The sequence below is a fragment of the Centroberyx affinis genome, unplaced genomic scaffold (assembly GCF_046629955.1).
Source record: "Centroberyx affinis isolate AG114_WGS23_722 - 3 ecotype Tasmania unplaced genomic scaffold, CSIRO-AGI_Caff_v1 ptg002757l_1, whole genome shotgun sequence".
NCBI classification, from domain to species: domain Eukaryota; kingdom Metazoa; phylum Chordata; class Actinopteri; order Beryciformes; family Berycidae; genus Centroberyx; species Centroberyx affinis.
Genome location: NW_027280918.1, coordinates 17,005 through 39,074, shown reverse-complemented (window position 1 = coordinate 39,074; position 22,070 = coordinate 17,005). Strand labels below are relative to the sequence as shown.

Below are 22,070 nucleotides of genomic sequence, written 5' to 3'. Positions count from 1 at the left end.
ATTAGACTCATGGCAGACTGTTAATTATGTGTCATTCTATCGTAAAAATGACCATAAACTGTGGTTTTCGGGGGTGGCTCACACTCCATCACGTAATCGTCTTGATTCCTGGCACATATGCTGCACCATCCCAACTGCACTGCAAAAAATGACAAGCTGTCCAGTGATTTTAACTTGTTTCCAGACCTATCAAGCTTATTGCATGATATTTTTAGTCAAATGATCTCACTGCACTGGCAGATGACCTTGCTGGTTTCAACAAATTCCACTTGATACATGCCAGAATGACTTCTTTCAAGAAATCATTGTACTGTAAAACAATGAAGAAAATCTTGACACAAGAAACTTTCTCCAAGACAATTTAACTTTTACCAAGCAAATGTCCTGAAACAAGTTACATAACCATGAAAAAAAAGTCAAATTTGTTGAAACCGGTAAAATTATCTGCCAGTGCAGCAACATGATTTCACAAAAAAAAATCCTAAAATAAGCTCAGATACAATAAGTCAGGATACAAGATAAAATAACTTCTGTTATTTCTGTCAGTTTTTCAGTTATTCAGTATCTCCACTGCTATTTAAAGAAAAAGCTCATCTAAAGGCGGTCTGTCCAAATTCCCTCTAACACAAGAATATTAAAAAGCCCAGATAAATCTATATAGATGGGAGAGTAGCACAGTAACAATAGGGCAGCATTGTATTGGCTGTAGGAACAAGCTTCATTCATAGGCTTTAGGATTCCCAAATCCCATCCTCAGTTTCCTGGTAAGGATCAAGGTAAATAGAATGAAACATTTAATGCCGAACGCATAAGAAGATCAGTGTTTTTTTTTTTTTTTTTCTACAGATAATGTTTTGGCGTCACAGTTTATGATATAATACAGAAGATGATGTTGTGGAGTCATGAAAGTCAGAGTAAAGATATAATGTTCAGTAAAGAGGGGAATGCCCCTCTTTTTTTTTTCTCAGTGGATGTCAGTGCTTTTCATTCATTGTTCTCTTCTATTCAGTGTGTGATAGGCAGGCTGCCAGCACTGACATAATTTCTGTTGTTACTGCTTTTTTTTCTTTTGTTGTTGTGGCAGATGTTTAATCATTTAATAGTGTTTGTTTGCACAGGTCACGGTGCAACAGAATACACACACATAAACACACACACACACACACACACACACACACACACACACACACAGAAAAGCACGACTATGCAAACAGGAAGGAATTGACCTAGGATATTACTGTAACATCTGGCACAGATGAAAACCCAAAGCATACATGGTTTTCTGTCCTACACGGAGGAGGGGCTGTCGCATGTAGCATAACTCCGGCTTTAATCTATGTGACCTGGTGACGCTTTGCTATGTCAGGACAAATGGAAAGGGATGGAAAGGATGGAGATGCATAGAGTTTTTAAAGCTGCACTTGTCAAGAATGTAATGTAAAAACACACCCGTCTTATCAGCCTAAATCACAGAGGGGGGCTGCATTAGAGAAGAGCATCCCATCTTCCCTAACTGAGAAGCTGTGGATTCATCCTGTTGGCCCAAATTAAGTTCTGGTATTGGATATGGACACTTCTCCTCCCACAGAAAGTGACAAATTGAAATTTAAGAGTTATAAGAGATAATAATAATTAAAAAAAAAAAAGAGTTGAGTACAATCTGTCTCCTACACAGCAGTAAGCAGCGCTCCATCCAGAGAAAGCTGGACTCTGATATTGTCCTTCCTTTGTTATAAAGCATCACTGACTGTTTGTTAAACTCACGACAATTCATGTTACAGGGTTTCAGGGTATTTCAATTTGGATTTTTCAAACAGTTACCTCAAGCTTGGACAATAATTGGATGTACATTTTTCCAGTAATGTAGAACCGTTTTAAACTCTATTTGTACATGGCAACAGTGACAAACATCTTGAATTTAGATTATAGTTGTATCAACCAGCTTAATGGTGATGTCTTCATGCTGAGATCTTACAGGAGAAATCTACAGCTTTTCTTGGTTGGTTGTTGCTTGTTACATCTCACTAAAGCCTTAAGCAGATGTCGTTTTATGTGGTGTGCTTCACCAACATCTCAAGAACCTCGTCTTGGTCACAGTATGAAAGCGATAACCTTATAAATACTTGAGCATGTTCCAAGACCGTGTTGTGCAGTCGGCCAACATGCTGACCACTGCCAAGGTTGGAAGTTTCACCTGGAGGCAATTTTGTGAGGTTGTGGTCGGTCAGTTCCCAATGCTGTACCTGATAAAGGCGTTTGCACTGAAGTTAAAACGGCCCCGGTGGTGCAGTTGGGCAGCTTGTGGTACCTATTAGTCCAGAGCAATGCTGCCGTGATAAGTTCAAACCTGCCTTGATTGTTTGAGCATTAATCCGCTGCTGAGAGTCCCCAACCAATTAACTTGAAACTTCAGTTTTTTTCAGCACTGCCTCTTGTAGAGGAGCAAAGTACATGGCTCTTCCTCACATCTTATGCCTTTTACTTGCCAAAATAACAATATCGCATCTGTTTGGAGCAGAATCAGAGCAGATGTCTGGCTTTGTTCACGGTGCACCGGGAAAACAGAGATACAGTCTGCATCTGCATGGACCTGCTCAGCTGAAACCAGTGTAACCAAGGGCGTTATAATAAATCGGTTATAATAAAAATAGGTTTTCAGTCAGTCAGTGTTGCTCAATGCCAGTCTGATGGAGGTGAGGACATGATTTTACTCAACAGCTTCAGGCAGGTCCGTCTGTAAAACCTGCTGTGAAACCTGCCTCACCCTGTCTTAAGGAGCTGCCAACCAGCCTAAGAATTTTATTAGCATGGCTTTAATAGAGTTTTAGTATCACATGAATGATTCAGGCTATAGCCTAAAATGTTGTTTCAGTGGCCTTTAAACCCTGTAACGATTAAAATTATGGGGTAATACCCAATTCTTGTAATTTAGGGGAATTTTGTGGCATGAAAACAGTCAAATTTAAATATACAGCACAAAATATTGGCTTTTTTGGCAGCTTCAATCCCAAAATATAGGTGTTGTCCTTCAAAAACCCATATTGGTCGAACCCAAATTCTGACATTACATTGACTTTTCAGCAGCAAAGTGAGTGAAACAAGTGTAAGCAAGCACACAGGAAGAAGAAACCACAGTATGTGAGGAGGAGCATGAAAGGTTGAAACTAGAAGGGAGGGTGATGACAGAGAGAGAGAGAGAAAAAAAAGAGAGAGAGACAGAGAGAGATAGAGAGAGGGTGAGAGGTTAAGTGAATAAGAGGAGACTGAATACGAGATTGGGCTTTTGGGAATATAAGGGCCTTCTTAACATAATAAGCGTCTATTGAATATAAAAGCCTATTGAAATGCAGTCACAGTGAAGGGTAACCTGAGTTTCCGTGCCACAGTAGACTGGTTGCTGCAGCCTGAAGACCAGAACCAGAGGGAGCAGTGTCAGGACAAGTCCCGCTCCGGTGCCAAGGGGATGCCTTTGTTTTATTCTGTCTCGGCATGTCAGGAAATGTCACCCTATGCAAAACGGGATCCAATTACCTCGCCGCTCTGCCGCCGTCCCCTATAGGCGCGCCACGCTGCAGCGCTGCACAGAAGGTCAGAGCTTTCTGTGGAACTTCTCAGAAGTGACTAACAAGTTTCATTTGGCGCTACTGGTGATGTGAACGGGACAAGAGAGATCCCAGAATGATTATCTACTTTTTTAGGATGAATTTCAATCTTTCAATCTAATAAAAACCCTTTATGGACCATTGCAGCTCCATAAACATTATTTGTGTAGTTTGTGATTCTTCCATGCACAAATATGTTGATTCCTCCTGATTTAAATCTAAATCTAAGAGGAATTTTAGGGGAATTACTGGAACTGAGAATTTTCAACATTTTGGCTGATAATCTTCATCCTAAATAGATAAAAAACAAATGGCATTGTTTAGTCGTTGAAGCTCAACAATAGACTCTTCATATGACAGATGTGTGATGATAATAACGCCCACTTCTTCCTCTTCGGTATGAAAACTTTAGGCAGCTGAGATACCACTTCCTTCAGAACGCCGGTGACATTATCTCACCGATGTCGCCGTCCAATCAGCAGTCTGTATCAGCCGACGGCGGCCTGACAGCGGGGGGATGTCATGTGCTGCACAGCACAGGGATTACAGCCCCTAATCTGCCTGTCATGAAAACCAACTAGAGAAATAGAGAGGGAGAGAGAGAGAGAGAGAGAGAGAGAGAGAGAGAGATGATGATGATCACGGAATAACAAATGGAGGATGGAGAATGTTGTGTTTGCTGGACGAATACATTGTTGGAAGTAAGATGAAAGAAGAGAGGACTGATTTTTGACCACATGGCATCTGGTTAGTCCCTCCCCCATCACCCTGCACACACACACACACACACACACACACACACTCTCTCTCTCTCTCTCTCTCTCTCTCTCTCTTTTTTATCTTCAAAGAAAATTGCAAAACTTGACATGAAAGAGTGAACCCACGGATTGCTGAATACATGTTTGTATGTTTGCATTTGTTTGTGTCTGTATTCATGCTTTATTCTAGTATGCGTCTGAGGACGTCCTGAGCTCATGTCAGCGTGCACACACACACACACACACACACACACACATTCTGCATCACCACACCGCAGTATAAGCAAAGGATGTGGTTGTGGATTGTTCTGGTGAAGGTTTCTATTTGCAGGGGTGTGTTTATCCTCTGTGACCGTCAGAGAGCACACAGGCTTCCACATCTGACCGCAGAGCGACCCAAACACCGACAGGCAGCCGAGAAAAAAAAATGTAACCCAACGTTTTATGACCTTCCTTTATTTCTGCATTCGCCTTTACCGTCAACCCATTACACCGGTCTGGTGTGTGTGTGTGAGTGTGAGTGTGTGTGTGTGTGAGAGAGAGAGAGAGAGAGAGAGTATGCAAGTCTCACAAAGCTAGAAAGATGAGGACAATCCTCAAAGTGAGGGCATTATTTCACTCTACACTTCTACAACAGGCTTTTTTAGTGGTCAGGGTTAAGGGTTCAGGGGTTTAGGGTTAGAGTTTTAGGGTTTAGTTTAAAGGAAGAATCCACCTTAAAACACTTTAGAACACTTAAAAAAACAGCTGTTGCCGATCTACCTTGCATTTATGGCTCCATTTTGTTGTTTGGCGGTGTGTTTTTCTTATTCCTGTGGCGAAAAGTAGACGATGTGACATCATGTTGAGATTTTTTCAGCGCCGTTTGATAGCAGAAAATGTTTCAGCGACCTAAAACATCAGCGGTAAACGTCAGGTTTTGATGTCATCATACAGGGAGAAGTCCATCGTAGAAGAGGCAGAGAGACCGATTTGTCCACCAACAGTAGCCTCAATAGACCACAATGCAACAACTTTTTAGTAATGTGAACAATCGGGTCACTGTTCTCTGTCCACTCTCACTTTCTCTGGACTGGAAAAACTGTCGCTCTCTCTTGCTGTGACTCTACAATTACTATTTCTCTCTCCACCTACATGTATATCCCACAGCTGAATAATCACACTTTAAACTATTTATACAGCCAAACGCCCACCTGTGACTGAATGCAACATGTTCAGGCTGGTGGCGGCTCTCTGGGGGGTTTGTTGAAAGGCATTCTGGGTAACGTAGGAAATCACTAACTGAAGTAGAAGTAGACGAGGCAGGTTGAGGGAAAGTGGGTTCACCATAAAAGGTAAATTTCAACACTTTCAATGCACTCAACATCACAGGGTTAAGGTAGGGGGTTAATGAATGAATTTAACCGGTAGAAGGTTCTCATAAATATAGCAATGCAATATATGTGTGTGTGTGTGTGTGTGTGTGTGTGTGTTGACCCTTGGATTTGGAAGCACACCCCGTCTCTCTCCGTCTGTGCGGAGGAGTCCTCCAGCTGCCGGTGTCGAATAGCTTTCAGCTTGTTAGACTTGGCTTTAGGCAGAAGTCTGAATATCGGCTCCAGCACCACTTATGATGGAGGAGATTATTGTTCAGTTAATGGCTCTATGGCAAAAGCGGGGGAACCTATAATTTTACTCTCCGAAATGAATCACAGAATGATTCACAGCGGAGATCTACAGGAGTTCTCGCTCGGTGGTCGCTTGTTACATCTCACCAGAGCCTCATGCAGATGTCCTATTATCCCCTAATAGTCCCCGCGCTCCTGCTCGATGACTTCCCCCTGGCTTCAGAACCAAAGCTGTAACCCAGCCGAAGAAAGACTAATGTTTTCTCAGATGGAGTGGCGGCACAAAGCCGTGTTTTCGAGTTTGAGCCTCCACTGCCTTGCTTTTTAATGTGTGATCTTAGTGAAATGTATGGGGAAAAGTGTGTAAAGATAGACATACCATAAAACCTCCAATAATGGACAAGGCCTTTATTTACCTCAGCAGCAGAGAGCACCAGGCCTTTATTAGAGACAGGCTGTTATTTCTTTTGGCAGGTCCACAATACCCAGTATACCTAAAAGTGATAAATACAATTTCCTTTTTCGGCCTATAGCCTAAAAACATTACTGATGTCCAACACTACTACCACTAATAATAATAATAACAATAAAAACGATTTACTACTTTATCTTAAAATGTAATTTATTGTTAGTAATGTACTGGGAGACTACCAGAACACACTGTCTTTTATCAGTCTTGCGAACAAAGCATCAATGCATCAAAACACAATGAAACAAAAGCTTCAAAAGTGAATCAAAAAAACCTCTGATCTCATCACATATTCACTCAACCTGGAGCAATACTGTGTAGCAATCCAAGCAATAGTTATGTCTGTTAATGAATTTCAAGACTTTTGCACCACATTCTATATCCATGGCAACGAGATAAACATGTCAGCCTGTTCCATTACATGAAATGTCTCTTTTTGGCGATATAATCTGTAATATTTTACTAATTTTAATGATATTTTAGGCTACAAATATTGCTTGAATGTAGACTTCTTTCTGGTAATTTTGGCTTATTGTTTAATCAGATTTTTTTGTGGACCTGCCTTTAGCATTGCATGGCCTATAGAGTCCAGTGGTGCAATCGGTCAGCAAGTGCTGCTACTAATACAGTAACCAGCAGAAAAGTGCAGTACAGCAGGCAGCTTTAAAATACATTTGTCACGGGGCAAAGAAATGATCAGTAACTCTCCTGGCACTAATACTGAAAGGTCAATCACTGTCTTGAGGTAAACCTTCTGCATAGAGAGATGGAGAGATGTTTCATTTACTCCCATAAGAATTCTACTGAATTGGCTGCAGAGGAAAACCCCTGTCACTCTCCAAATCCCTTCTCCTACCCATAAACCCATTAACCATCTAACAACAGGATGAGAGGAGGCTTTGGCTTTCGACTCTGTGGCTTTCCTCCTGTTTGTGTAGCTCAGTGGCTCACTCCGGCGGCCTCGCTCTCTCTCTCTCTCTCCCTCTCTCTCTCTCTCTCTCTCACTCTCTCGCTCTCTCTGTCTGTAGGTGGGCTGCTGCGTTTGGACCAGTCAGTTGGTGTGTTATCCTTGTATCAAATGTCTGTTAAAAAAGAATGGGATTGCACTAGATGGCGAGTAATAGCCTCCCTTTCTGTTCTCTCGTTCTCTTCTCATAGAGGGCGGTTGTGCGTGTATGTGTATGTGTGTGTGTGTGTGTACACGTGAGTGTGTGTGTGTGTGTCACAGAGAGGGAGAGTTAATATAGTAGACAGATATGTGAGAGTTCGTGAGAGAAAGAGAAAGAGAGAGACAAAGTGAGAGAATGAAAGTTAATATAATAGCATGAGAGAGAGAGAAAAGCAAAGGTCATATAATAGACAAGATAGATGTATGTGTGTGTGTGTGTTTGTGTGTGAGAGAGAGAGAGTTTATAATAGACAAGATATATGTAGGTGTGTGTGTATAGAGAGAGAGATGGAGGAGGGAGCCAGAGAGAGAGAGAGAGAAATCCTCAGTTCAATCTCAGCGCCATCTTGTGGTGATGAACCGTTCCTACAGGCCTGCCGCTCCATAGCAGCAGTCGATTGCTTTCACTGCACAGGCTCCAGTGGCGCAATCGGTCAGCGCGCGGTACTTATAAGACAGTAGCCAGCAGAGCAATGCCGAGGTTGTGAGTTCGAGCCTCACCTGGAGCAGAGAAGTTTTAATCTCCCTGTGGCTGGCTGTGAAATAAGAGAGAGAGAAACAAGCATCTGCAGCTGGCACAGTGTGAAGCTGTCCTCTTATCAATAAAAATCAATCAATGGTCAATGGTTTGTTATTTCTGTACAAACCAGGCGATGGAACGTATTCGTCTTGCAGCAGTGGCCAGACCCATCAGACACACAAATCAAATGCAATTAGTGAGATAATCACCTGAGTGTCATTTTAATTCAGCTATGATATTTAAATTTGGTCCAATTTGGGGTTTTACATTTCATTATCCCAATTACAAAACCTGTTGAACCATCATTGACTAATTCTACATTAGTTCTGACTGATGGAGCTGACTAGTCACAGAAAATAGAAATAGTCACAGAAGTTGGCATCAGGCTGCACTTGAGCAACAAACAACAACAGAGGCTGCAAGCTCAGGCTTTTAACAGGTTGGTTAGTGATATTCTGTACTGTCAGTGGCCAAGTGAGGACCAAGTCAAGTCTCACCTGCAGCAGACATGTTGTAAACTGGTTAGGTTACACTACACCTAGACTGAGGGCTTTGTGATAGACTAGTAATTTTAAACAGATGGACTGACTGGGGTATTCAAGCATTTGCCTGCATATTTTATCTGTCTGGGCAACCAAACCAACACCATGGGGAGACATGGATTACTGTTGATTTTGTGCACATTCTGTCCAATAATTATAATTACTCAACAAATCTGGTCAGTTTGGTTTTTCTACCATGTGTTAGACTTTGTTTGAAGCAATGTGTGTGTGTGTGTGTGTGTATGCCTCTATTTCATGCATACTGTCTCAATGCTACGCACGTACTTTGAATAAGTGCAGTGTCTTGCAATCCCATTGATTGTTCCGGAGTTAATCTAACTTTAGATAGCTGTATCTCAGTCTGTCATGTTTCTTCTTGTACATCATCAGTACGCTGACAAATTCAGTGGTTCAGTGATTGTGTTTCTCATCGTTGTCCCCGTCTCCCTGTGTGTGTGTGTGTGTGTGTGTGTGCTGTGGTCCAGCTGGCAGGCGTAGGGGGCAGCAGTGAGCATGGCTGAGCCGGGCCAGGCGGGCCAGGAGGGCCAGGAGGGCAGCAGGAACAGCAGCCTGCAGAGGAAGAAGCCTCCATGGCTCAAACTAGACATCCCCACCATCCAGCTCACCCCCGACGACACGCCCACACTCACCCAGGTACATGGAGAACAGAAGAGTAGAGCTCAGAGAGGTAGAACTGCAATTACAATGGTATAGTATAGAATAGAATAGTAGAAAAGCAGTTAGAATAGTGGGGTTAGTAGTGGTTGTAGTAACACTAGTACAGCATAGCATAGTGTAGTGTAGTATAGTATAGTATAGTATAGTATACTATAGTATAGTATAGTATATAGTAATAGAATAGTAATTAGAATAGTACATAACTGTATACTGTAGTATAGAATAGTAGAAGAGTAACTAGTAGAGTGGAATACGGTAGAGTACAATAGAGCAGTGGTTCTCAACATGGGGTCCAGGGACCACCAGGGGTCCTTGACAGAGTTCCAGGGGGTCCCCAACAAATTGATTTATTGTTAAACTTCAGAATTATTTCATTTACAAGAAGTTAACACAATTAGAGAATGTAGAAGAATGACTGTTTTGATCATAGTTTCACTGTTATCTCTCTACCTACAATACAGATAGTCATGGAATTCTGGGCAAAATCATATCTGACAATAAAAATATTCTCAGATTTGGATTTGAGAGACAAAATATCATCAAATGGGGGTCTGCGGCTTTAATGTGGACTAAATTAGGGGTCCTTGATATGAAAAAGATTGAGAATCACTGCAATAGAGAATAGTAGAATAGCAATTACGATAGTATAGCAAAGAATAATAGTAATTGCAATAGTAGAGTACGTTTTGGTATAGGAAAAAAATAGTAATTACATTAGTACTGTACATTTTAGTATAGAAAAGAATAATAGTAACCACACGTGATGCATCTCACCACTGTATTCTGAAATTACTGAAATTACTACCAGAAAGCATGTTGGATTGACATAAAATTTGATGGCGCATATCCAACTATGCTTGCTCTACAAATTTGCCTCCAGGACCATCAGTGTTCACCATATTGGATTTTTGACCATTTTTTCCCCAGAGATTTTCCACCAAGTTTCTTGAAAAATAGTTTCCCCTCTAGGGCTTTATAATTTATTTACTGGTTGACTTCAGGGGTGGCTACATAATTTTTTACAGTCAACCAATGTGGAGCGCTGCCAAAAATAAACCACCCTTTTCACATTTGTATAACTTGTTACTGATTGTCACAGAGGGTGGCAGCATCATCTGTTGGGGGGCGACAAATTAACTGTTGCCTTGTTTTCCTCTTACTGTGATGTGTGTGTGTGTGTGTGTGTGTGTGTGTGTGTGTGTGTGTGTGTGTGTGTGTGTGTGTGTTGCAGCCGGTAAAGCGTCCCCTGGGCTTCCTGCGCAGTGTCAGCATGCCGGGGGAAAACTCCCAGACTGGCATCGCTGCCTTGGAAACTTCCAACAACTACCTCAGACCCCCTCTGGAGAGACTGCCCTCCATCACACAGACCATCAAGAGGTGGGACACACACACACACACACACACACACACACACACACACACACAGAGAAGGGTTTGCTCTTCGGGTATCTGCTGATTTTCTCCAGCTGCTGATTTCCTCTGATTTCTGCATGCCTTTGATTTAGAATAATACTTTTCCACTAATAAAATTTCCACTAATTTAAGCTGTAATTTCCTTTCTGATTTAACACTGATTAATCTTTCTCTATTTTCTTCTCTCTTTTTCCCCTTCTCCTTTATTCTTCCTTCTCTACCTTCTACTTTCCCCACTGCTTCCTTGTTCTCTATGCGGTGTGGTGCGTTATGTGTGTGTGTGTGTGTGTGTGTGTGTGTGTGTAGCGAGAAGAGGGTGCGCTTCGAGCGGGTCAACACAGTTCCCCCAAAGGGCCAGAGGGGCCCCAGGAGGGTGTCGACCGTCCGCAGGCGCTCCTGCATCCCCAAAATACTGACCCGACGGCGGTCGTCCATACCCAAACAGATCATCAGGTACAGCAGAGGAGGAGGAGGGAGGGAAGGAGGGAAGGAAGGAGGGAGGGAGGGAGGGAAGGAAAGAGGGAGGGAGCCAGGAAGGAAGGGAAAAACTTGGGTATAACTCACAAGGAAACAGCATTTTGATGGTGTCTTTCTTTCCGTAGTTCTAAGCATTTCTGGCTGAAACAGGATATAAACTGGGGAGGGACGGTTCAAAAGTGTTCCCAAGTTAAAAAATGCCTTGCACATAATCTTGAGCTGTCACAATTTTCAGATTTTTTAAAACAATAATAATAATGATAACCTTTATTTGTATAGCACCTTTCATACACAACATGAAGGCAGATAAAAGGCAGATAAAAGACAGATAAAAAGATAAAATTCATATAAAAGAACAAGCAAAATGCATTGCATTAAAATAATCAAATCAAGTAAAATAGAAAGATAAAAGAACACAACAAATACTCCCACTTTTAGATGCACATTGTGAGTGAACCCATATGTTTTTCTTCAATTTTCTTTTCCCCTGTCCTTCCCCTGATTCTACTCTTGATCTGATATTTACGTCAGATCTCACTGCCTCCAGCCACCGGAGGAAAAGGAAACAGGGTTTTTTGGTTGTTGTTGCAATTGCATCATTTTCAAAGTTGTGAAGTTTCAAGTTTTATATAATGATATGGCTATTGTTCAGAAAGCTGTTATGCTATTATTGGTTTGAAATTTCATGTACGCCTACTGGTACATAATGAGGTACTGAAAATATGCTGGGTTTTTTCAGGATTTAAAAGTAATGGGATTTTGATGTAAAAATATGAGAAAATGAAAATTTTTGGGGGGCATCTACTGGTAAATAGCTGTATGTTATGATATGGCGAATTAGCTAACAAAGTGAAAAAGTCTTTGTCATTTCATTGTGACTTAAAGAGAATGGATGAAGGGAGGGTGGGAGAGATGGGACTGATAAACAGAGAGCAACAGATTGGTGCTGAAGCTTGACAGTGCCAAAATACTGTCTGTATGTGCATGAAAAACTGCACTTTCCCCCCCAAAAAATTGAGCTGTTACTGGTGGAAGAGGAGAGGCAGAAGGCGAGAACAGAGTGGAGGAGAGGGAGAAAACATGGCAAGGAAAGGATCAGAGGGGAGAGATGTAGCAGGGGAGATAAAAAATAAAAAGGGAGGAAAACTAAAGGGAAAAAGGACAAAGTGTTGTCGTAAGTGTGTAGGAGGCAAATTTATATGTTTGTACACAAAGATATGTTTGTGTGTGAGTGGGTGAGAGGTTGTAAGGGCTGTGAGTATTACAACAGACAAATATTTATTTCTCACAGCATTAAGAGACCAGATCTGTGGCTAAAAAGACCTCACAGCCAGGATGCTTCACGGGATGACTATCTAAGAAAAACTAAATTTCATTACAGACGGAAACAGGGTCATAGATTTGTTGCATGCCACTACTCTAGCTCATTTTGTTGTTGTTGGTGGTGTATTTTTCTTATTTCTGTCCAATATAGCTGTCCAAACGTAGGCAATAATGACATCAAGTTGAGATATTTCCAGTGCAGCTACAATGGAGTTTAATCGATCTAAAACAAATCCATCGTAGAAGAGGAGAGAGACCAATTTCTCCACCCACGGGTGCAGGATAGAGACCAGAATGCAATGCAGATTTAAGATATTTTGACGTTAACATTTTGAGTAAAGGGGCTCACTTTTTCTCGAAACAAGTTCAGGCCCGTTCTCTGGGGGGTTGTCGAATGGCATTCTGGGAAACGTAGAAAACCACTAACAGAAACAGAAGTAGATGAGGCAGGTTGAGGCAAAGTGGGTACACCAAAAAAAGTTAATTACAACACAATCTCACGATTACGGAAGCCGAGAACGGCCGTGCTTGCAATTATTTTTTTAATGCTGTTATCTCGAGATAACAAAGCTCGTTTTCTCGAGATAACGGGTTCATTTATCTCGTGATCTCGAGAAAACAAAAAGTCGATTTCTCGAGATAACAAGATAATTTATCACGAGAAAACGACTTTTGTTTTCTCGAGATCACGAGATAATTATGGAGAACTCGAAAATGGGTGTCTGCTTCATTTGATCACACCTGATGTCAGCCTTCAAGTTCACTGTCATGACTGTCGGGGAGGATTCATAACTTCTCCTTAAATGACGAGGACTGATCTGAATGTTATCTCTAACAGAAAGACACAATGCAATTTCTGCCTGTGTTAGACCTTGATTGAAGTACAGTCTGATGCGTTGATCAATAACAGGTACTCCTTGATCTGACATTTTCAGCTTAAATCAGTTGCTACAGTTGTCAAGATGCCATCTATGTATGCTGGCATGGCACTCCTGATCTCGGATAAACATTATAAGTAATAAGAGGAAACGACATTTTGTTTTCTCGTGATAACGGGTTGATTATCTTGTTATCTCGAGATAACAAAGCTTGTTTTCTTGAGATAACGAGATAATTAACTCGTGATCTCGAGATAACGGCATAAAATACAAGCACAAAATACTTCCGTACAAAATAACTCCTGGAACGCATTGAACATCACAGATTGATGATATATAACAGTGTGAAAATATCAGAGGGTGAATTTTCCCATTATGAACCCATCAGATAACTTTTGTCTCTTTGTAGCACACCTGTGATGTTTTGACTAATGTCCATGACACATGAAGGCTCTCTCTCTCTATCTCTCTCTCTCTCTCTCTCTCTCTCTCTCTGTCTCACACACACACACACACACACATCCACATGAGTGTCTGTCCAGGTGGCACTGTATATAGGACCATATGGTTTGAGGCAGACCAAATAACACAGTTACTCATACACACTATCTCTGTGCCTCACACAGCATGTGAACCACATCAAAGCCAGTGCTCCTATGGAGTTAGATTGGATGCTAATGTTTTAAGTTGGAGCCAACACCGAAACCTAGCAACATCCTCTTCAAAGGAACGTCTTAACTTTTGCATGCCGAGGTTAATTTGCCTTGTGTGTGTGTGTATGTGTGTGTGTGTGTGTGAGAGAGAGAGAATTAATGTGTGTGTTTGATGTCTGTGAGAGAATTAATGGGATTTAGTGAGTGTTTGTGTGTGTTGGGTTGTGTGTATGTGTGTGTGTGTGCATGTATGTGTACCTGTTGGTGAATGTGTGTGTGTGTACGTGCCTCGTTGGTGGTTAGATGAGGCACTTAATCTTCCAGAGAGTTCAGAAATGCAATTTATCTAGCTTGAGAAACTACATCTTTTCTACTCAGACAAAGTGTGTGTGTGTGTGTGTGTGTGTGTGTTTGTGTGTGTGTCTGTGTGTGTGTGTGTGTGTGTGTGATTTGTTGTGCGTTGTTGGCTGACAGTGCGTTGTAACTGGAAGGACACCCTGATGTTTGTTGATCTTTAGGATTACAGGAAAACTCCCACAGCTCTCTCTTTATGAGTCAGAGGGTTTTTCATGTTAAGGCGCCATTAAATTTGACAGATCAGACTGGAGTCACATAAATAATCATTTGCTACTGTCACATTGATGCTGATAATGATAGGTCTAATGTGTATCAAGTCAAGTAACCATGGCCAATTTGTTTCTTTATGGCAGTATTCAAATCCACTGTGTGCAACAATTGAGACTGGCCAAACCGGTGTGTCAGTGCATCCTGTGTGTGTGTGTGTGTTTGTGTGTGTGTGTATGTATTTCTCAAAGTGACATGTTCAGGCAAGTCCCAGTGCCCCCCCCCCTCCCTCCTTCCCTCCTTCCCTCCTTCCCTTCTCCTAATGTGTACAGTCTCCCGTCTTTCTTCTCTCCCTCCGTCCTTCTAATCTCTTGCTTCCTGTGAAGTGCTGGTATGTTAGTGGGAGAACTGGTGTTTACACACACACTCCCCGAACAGGGCCGAGAGACAGAGAGAGAGAGGGAGAGAGAGAGAGAGAGAGGGAGAGCGGGAGACAAAGAAACTCAGTGATAGGGATATGGGTCTGGATGAGGGAATTTAGTTTGACAAGGACCAGAGCTGCTTTTTTTTGCTCTCTTCTTTTGCCCAGTAGGTCACATCCTTTTATTCTGAGAGAGAAGACGAACTGTTGAGGAGGAATACTGGGAGAACTGCCAACCACTGACACATTCACACACTCTCCCACACACACACACAAACACACAACGGAAACTCTGTTGTGCCCGCAACACGAGGTCAGACGACTGAAGAGAGCGAATCCGTGGAGATCCGAATCGTTTGTCAGAAGATCCCTCAGCTTGGCCTCCTGGTTTCCCCGAGTCAATCATCTTTTTTGACTGAGCGGCTCCAGCTGCAGAGAAGGCGGCTCCTCTCTGGATCTCGTCGGGAGTCAACACATTAGAGATTCATAGCAGAGATCAACCCGGCAACAGATTCCCGTCCGGCTGAGGAGATCAGCTGGGGGGGGGGGATAAACGGCTTTTCCTCTGACCTTTGATTAACAGGAGGCTGCCTGCCTGCCTGCCTGGCTGGCGGACGCCGGAGCAGGTCACCGGACACGGAGCCGGGACATGTGCAGATCCTCATAAACAGAGAGGGATCTGCTCTCCCTGCGTTGTAAGCTACTGCTGGCCTGGATATCGGGAAATCCCCTTATGGAACGCTGTGAGTGTGATCTGCAACGCTGGTGGAGGATCGGTGTGTGTCGGTGGCTGTGAGGTCAGAGGGTTAGGGTTCAGGGTTTAAGAGGGTCGGAGGGTAACCGGGGACAGTGTGTTTGGCCATGTTGGCGGTGGAGGAGACACAGCTACCCGGTCCCTGCCCCCCCCAGGTATGACCCTGACCTTCACCCCCTCCTGGAGCTCTCTGGACAGGTGAGTCTGGTCTGGTTTGGTTCTGGTTCTCCTCGGTTCCCCATGTGGCGAGCCAAAGCAGAAGATGCTGAGCAAATTTGGTGATCCAGCCAGTTTGGCCAATGGATTGAAAGGTTGAACAACTTGTTCGTGTGTTTCATTGTCCGTAGAGATTGAGGTTTGCTTAAGATGTACAGAGACACTATGCTTGTTGGTTATTTTAACAGCATTTAATTTGAGTCCTACTTTTTGAGTTTTATCCACTTGTGTGCTTGCAGTATTGCTATTGAAGCAACAACTCACATATAATACACTTAATATAATATTAATGCTGCTTTACCTGCTTCTTGGGTGTAAATGCTTCCCAAACACCTTCAGCTATACTGATGTTAAACAGAGATTCTTTGCTTTGATTTGAAAAGTGCATACCACATCCTAGACAATTCTGTGACTTGAAAACTCCCATTAATACCCCTCACTGAGACTTGTGTCCATGCTGTTTTTTCTCATCTACAATGATTTCACTGAACACAACAAATACTCTCACAGTCCTCACAGCCAAAGAAAGCAGATAAACACTAATTGCAGTTTCGGTTTATGTGTGAAATATAAATTAACCGGTTTGTTCTTTGACACATTGAGGTTGTTGTGGAATTGTGTAAGAAAACATAACATGCATGACGGCAAACACAACAGATTAATCATCACCACTAGTCGATATCTTGTGTTAAACTGGACCATTTTCATGCAAAATATGACAAGTGTTCAGTGTTTCCCCAACAGTTTTGTTCTTCTCAGGGTGGAAAAACCTCTGAAACAGCATTTAAGACCATCAAGAGACATTAAAACTGTCCATTGAAACCCAGACTAATGAAATTCTTTTAGGATTAACAGCACTTTAAAGCAGAGTGACCCAATGCACCTATTCATGGGGAAACTCTGAGATAGATTACTGCCTTTAAATGAAGAATTCATAAATAAAATGTGCAAGGAAAATAGAATTTCATTGCAGGTTTTACAGACTGTTTTTATGTAGTTGTATTCAGGGAGGAACCTCCATTATTTCAGCAGTGGACAGCATGACTGATTGATATTTAATAAAAGGCCAGTATCGGCAAGCCGATATATCAGCCTAACCCTATTATGTAATCATAGAAGGAATAGTGGAAGAATACCAGCAGCTTCTGGTTGGGAGAGGATTTACCGAATCAATAACCTCAATATTTATTATTCATGCGCATATTTATTGCCATAATTATTTATTGAGTGGTGGCATTTGTTTAGATTCTGCTAAGCTTTGCCCCTTGGCCTTTTCTCAGTGATGAGTAGTGTCTAGTTCTGTGCAGAACTGCCTCAGCCTGCCTTTAATAATTACGGTAGATTGCTACTTGATGTGCACCAGCCTTACCTGGAGGATATGGAAGCTAATTGATGTGGCTTGATGTCGCTTTAATCTTTAATGGTTGATGGAGCTGTGCAGTCGTCAAGCCAGTCATAAATGTCTTAGTTAAGATTTTATGTGGGCGCTTTTGAGGTGTGGGCAATAAGACATGTGTGCCTGTCGGTGCATGTGTGCATGCAGGCAAACACCCTCTTATCTAAACAAGCTCTCACACAAATGCCATCTATCATGCAATGCTTCCACAGTGCAGCAGAAGCCAGCCTGGTCTAACATGCTCTGTGCACCAAAAGTGAGAGAAATGTGATTCTCCACCATGAAAAGATTACATGGAAGAGACAAGACTAGAAACAGATACAGCTCCAGGTGCATGATGGGTGGCTTGGTGGACGACTGTAATGTACATTTACCTTCAACTCCGGTGACCTGGGTTCAATTCCCACCTCATACAAAGAAATTCTCTACTGTGAGTGAAGTTTTCAGTAAAAGTTTACTTAACTTTGACCAAACCTTAAACCTGCAATAAGCGATATCAGACCTGCTAACCAATCCTGAAACTAATGTGTGCTATGTGGAGATTTCATGGAGACATAATGATATAAACCAATATCCACACAGCAGCAGCTGTGTTGCTGTTTTCACCTCTTTTCTAAAGCTTGTTGTCAAATTCTGCTCCGGAACGAAGCTCCTCCCGCTCCCTCCAGCTTTCAAATTTTAGCTTGGCTCCTCCCTCGCATTTCAGAGTTCATGCCAGTGTTGCCAATTTAGCAATTTTGTTGCTAGATTTAGCAACTTTTCAGACTACCCTGGCAACTTTTTTTTCAAAAAGCACCTAGCAACAAATTTAGCTACTTTTAAAATGTATTTGGAACTTTTAGCAACTTTTGAAAGGTGACTCAAACGCTAAAATGCACGCATTTTCCCTCTAAATGACACAAAAACGATTTTCTGTCACACACTCAGTCACAACACATGGCCTGGCTGCAAAAGTTTTTTTCTGTGATGACCCCCCCCCCCCCCCCCTCCCATTTCTCTCTGTCTCTCCTCCTATCTGTTTCCATCTCCACATCTCCGGCTCGGAGCGGCCCGGTCTGCATCTCTCTCATCCCTCCCAAACCTGTGACCTCTTTCTAAAACATTCCTCTCTGGAAGGACAACAGTCAGCGTCGCGCCGCCCCCTCCCTGCCCCTGCGCAGCCTTAAAAGGCTTCCCCAGCTGGCGTCTTTCTTAATGATGTGGGCCGAGTGTTTATTACTGAGTGTTCTGCTCTCCAAACAGTTTCCCCGGCCTGGCCTCCACTTTGCTCCCCTGCTCTCCTGATTGTTTAACACACAGCCTGGCACACAGTCACTGTTTCTTGGAAAAAGGCACTTGATGCATACATACACACACTTAAACATAGAGCTCATGTCTGTATATGCATCACCCACACACACACACACACACACACACACACACACACAGCCAGGTCCGGTCATCTACCAGAGAACTAATATAGGGACCATCAGCTGCTTTATATACCAGTGAAAGAACAGGTTGTGTAAGGAAACAAGACTGTATTTTTCATTCACTCTGTGCCAGCTGGGTTGGCATCATCCACTCTCACACACACACACACACACACACACACACACACACACACACACACACACAAACACCCATACACAGAGAAAGGGGAATAGAGGGGAGAGAGAGGGAGAATAAAAAAGAGGGTAGCTGGACACATGAGGATTTCTTAATCCTAAAGGTCGACATGTTGCACAAGATTTTGTGTTAGTTGTTTTGTTTTTTTTCCAAATTGCTGCAGGAGGAGAGCTCTGTTAAATCAACTGACCTAGTTCAGCCTGATCATACTGCACACAAACTACTACAGCAATACAAATCCTGACCCGCATCTCAACTTCACTGCAGAAGCCTAAACTTTACCTTCCCCATTGTTCATTATCCAATCACATTACATCCATTCAATAAACAGAATAAGCTGGTGTTTACTACTTGTTGGCACCTTTACTTTGTGATACCGCCAAAGATATTTGATCAGATTTTTGACAACGTCGAGATTGTATGTTGGCTCCCTGTATGTATAAGGTGCAAAAGAAAAGGTATAAGGCTCCAGATTCAGAGGCATCAATGTGTTTCCATTCCCACTCTGTCACTCCACACCGGCATCACACTTTCTTTAAAATACTTCTTTCTACTTTGTAATTTCTCCATACGCTTCTATGCTGAAAGGCCGACAAGGCAATGATTCATGGTCTTCACTAAGGTTCATTTTCTGTTTCATCATTGTTTGTCTTCCTCTGTATGGGCAAATGCTCACTCTATCTGTAACCTCAGATATGAAAAATACATTTAGCCATTAGACAATCAACCAATCAACCAATTAACCAACAAAACTACTAATCAACCAGCTAATCAGTAAAATGATCAACTAACCAATAGGGATGTGCACAAGACCCTTTTCTCATGGTCGACTATTCAGAGCGTCGTCTAAACGAATATTCAGATATTTGGTGTGCCGAAATTTAAGGCTGAAGCAGATTATCGGCACAAGTGTCGGCATGTTAGTTTGGCTCGATCCACCTTCACCACATGTAGAAACTAGCTTGATGCTTTTTGAGATGATTCAGCACTCTTGTCTCTTGACACTGAACAAGCTTGTCCATCGTGTTTTTGCTCTGTGGTTTTGATAATAATGCAATTGCTACCGAAAACAGCTGCAAGAGGATGAGTACAAAATAGAGAGAGTGTGTTTTTTTGTTTTTTTACATGACACCAGAAGCGCTCTATTTTCATTATCTCTCTCTTTTTTTTTTGTAATGTTAATGGCCATGTTACAAAAGTTGATGGGAAATGGGGGTCGAAGGGTCCAGCTGTGATAGCAACAGGGTGCCTCAGATTCAAGCTGAAACGCATTGGTCAGTTTTTACTTTAACAAATTACCAGTGTAAAAATAAAAGCTTTTAACTTTTGCTTTCACAACAGACTCTCTTTGTTTTTTTCACTTTCGCTTGTACTCTCATTCTGAAGAGCACCCGTTGATTTCTTCCTGCTATGGACATTTCTCACACCATGCAGCAAATGCACTCCTAAATCAATGCTGATCCCCACAAACCAACATTCGAATTTTGCCATTTTTATGACATCCCGCCCCCTCTAACCCAGACCCCGTCTTTTCTTCCCCAGGGGCACGGCCGACTGGTTCGGGGTGAGCAAGGACAGCGACAGCACCCAGCGATGGAGGAGGAAGAGCCTGCAGCACTGCAACCAGCTGTACGGGGGTCTGAAGGCCCAGGTGATGAGGGAGATGGAGCTTCCCAGCCAGGACAACCTCTCCCTGGCCAGCACTGAGACCCCTCCCCCCCTCTACCTCCCACCCCACCACCCCAGTCACCAGCACTATGGCATGCAGAGGGTAGGCCAGCGCCTGGGACGGTTAGAGGGATGGAGGGATAGATTAGATGATTTGATGATTGATCACCTTTTTACCCATGAAAGGTTCTCTCTTTCCTTCTCTCTTTCTGGCTTTCTTTCTATGTTGAATATGTAGTTAGTCCAGATTTTAGGCGCTTGCTTTACCTCTTTGCGTTGTCATGGATTGTCTTGACTAGGGTTACACCAATAAGGGTTTTTGAAGGCTGATACAGATACTGATGTTTTTTGGATTGAAGCTACCGATAACCAATGTTTTGCACTGATATTCAGTGTCTTTATAGTTCATCATTTTCATGCCAAAAAAATTCCAAGAAATTAAAAGTTCTCAGTGTTTCCCCAGAATTCTATTAGCAGTCTCTCAGTCTTTAGACCAGTGGCTCTCAACCTTTTTGGCTCGTGACCCCTTAAAACGAAGTGATGCCTACTCGCGATCCCTGTTACAAATGTGCAGAGTTCAACCAAACAATGATTTTCCCTTTTCAGTTTGTTTCATTTGACTCATTATCAGAGGAGGCCTAGAGACTGAAAACTATTCAGTATTTCACAAGAATAAGAGCAACATTGTTTTGAAAAATCTGACGAAATAGACACGATAAAACATTTTTATAGCAGAAATATGCTTTTTTCCTATCCTATAAATCATCTTGTGACCCCCCTGAAATGATCTTGCAACCCCCTGAGGGGTCCCGACCCCCAGGTTGAGAACCACTGCTTTAGACCATGGAACACTAAACCTCTCCATTGGAACTGAGGTTGATGATTGTAATAAAAATAATAAAAACAGTAATAACAATAACAATAAGAAAAATAGTAATAATACATGTTTGTGCATATTTGAGTGGAATCTGATCAAAATGTTGCATTACAATCAATCAAGTCAAGTACATTTATTTATTGTATTTATTTATTTATTTATTTAAAAGGGACAATATACAGTTCAAATATAAATGTCACCATTTGATGCACCGTACCAGATTATAGCTGCAAGCTCATTCTACCTGCGAGTCCGTCGCAGGTAGTCCTTTGGCAGGTCAAAGCAAAGAAACAGCACAATAACAAACCGTACAGAGTAAAAGACACAGGACACGAAATACAAAACTACACAAAAAAGTCACAAATGTATCCTTGTCAAAAAAAAAAGAAAAGCAAGTCATGAAGACCATAAGGTATATTATTTATCTCAGAGTTGGACGACACAGACTGGCCGATATCCGATTTTTAGTAAAAGTCCA

At 42.2% G+C, this 22,070-nt stretch overlaps 1 protein-coding gene and 1 non-coding gene across 5 annotated transcripts in view; both read left to right on the top strand.

The window, feature by feature from the left end:
* The window catches only part of LOC139657783 (inactive rhomboid protein 1-like), a 54,131-nt gene that overhangs the window by 16,674 nt on the left and 15,387 nt on the right, over positions 1-22,070 (top strand). The window contains exons 2-5 of one of the 4 annotated variants that reach the window (XM_071535718.1): positions 9,152-9,320; positions 10,576-10,721; positions 11,064-11,210; positions 20,590-20,818. In XM_071535718.1, coding sequence (XP_071391819.1) covers positions 9,180-9,320; positions 10,576-10,721; positions 11,064-11,210; positions 20,590-20,818 — 663 coding nt within the window. In that variant the 5' untranslated portion in view covers positions 9,152-9,179. Of the gene's footprint in view, positions 1-9,151; positions 9,321-10,575; positions 10,722-11,063; positions 11,211-15,057; positions 16,026-20,589; positions 20,819-22,070 lie in introns of those variants that run through there. The other 3 variants (XM_071535719.1, XM_071535721.1, XM_071535720.1) reach the window with 3 other exon arrangements.
* On the top strand, positions 8,020-8,113 carry trnai-uau (transfer RNA isoleucine (anticodon UAU)). Its single transcript has 2 exons — positions 8,020-8,057; positions 8,078-8,113. It is a non-coding gene; the product is annotated as a tRNA-Ile (tRNA).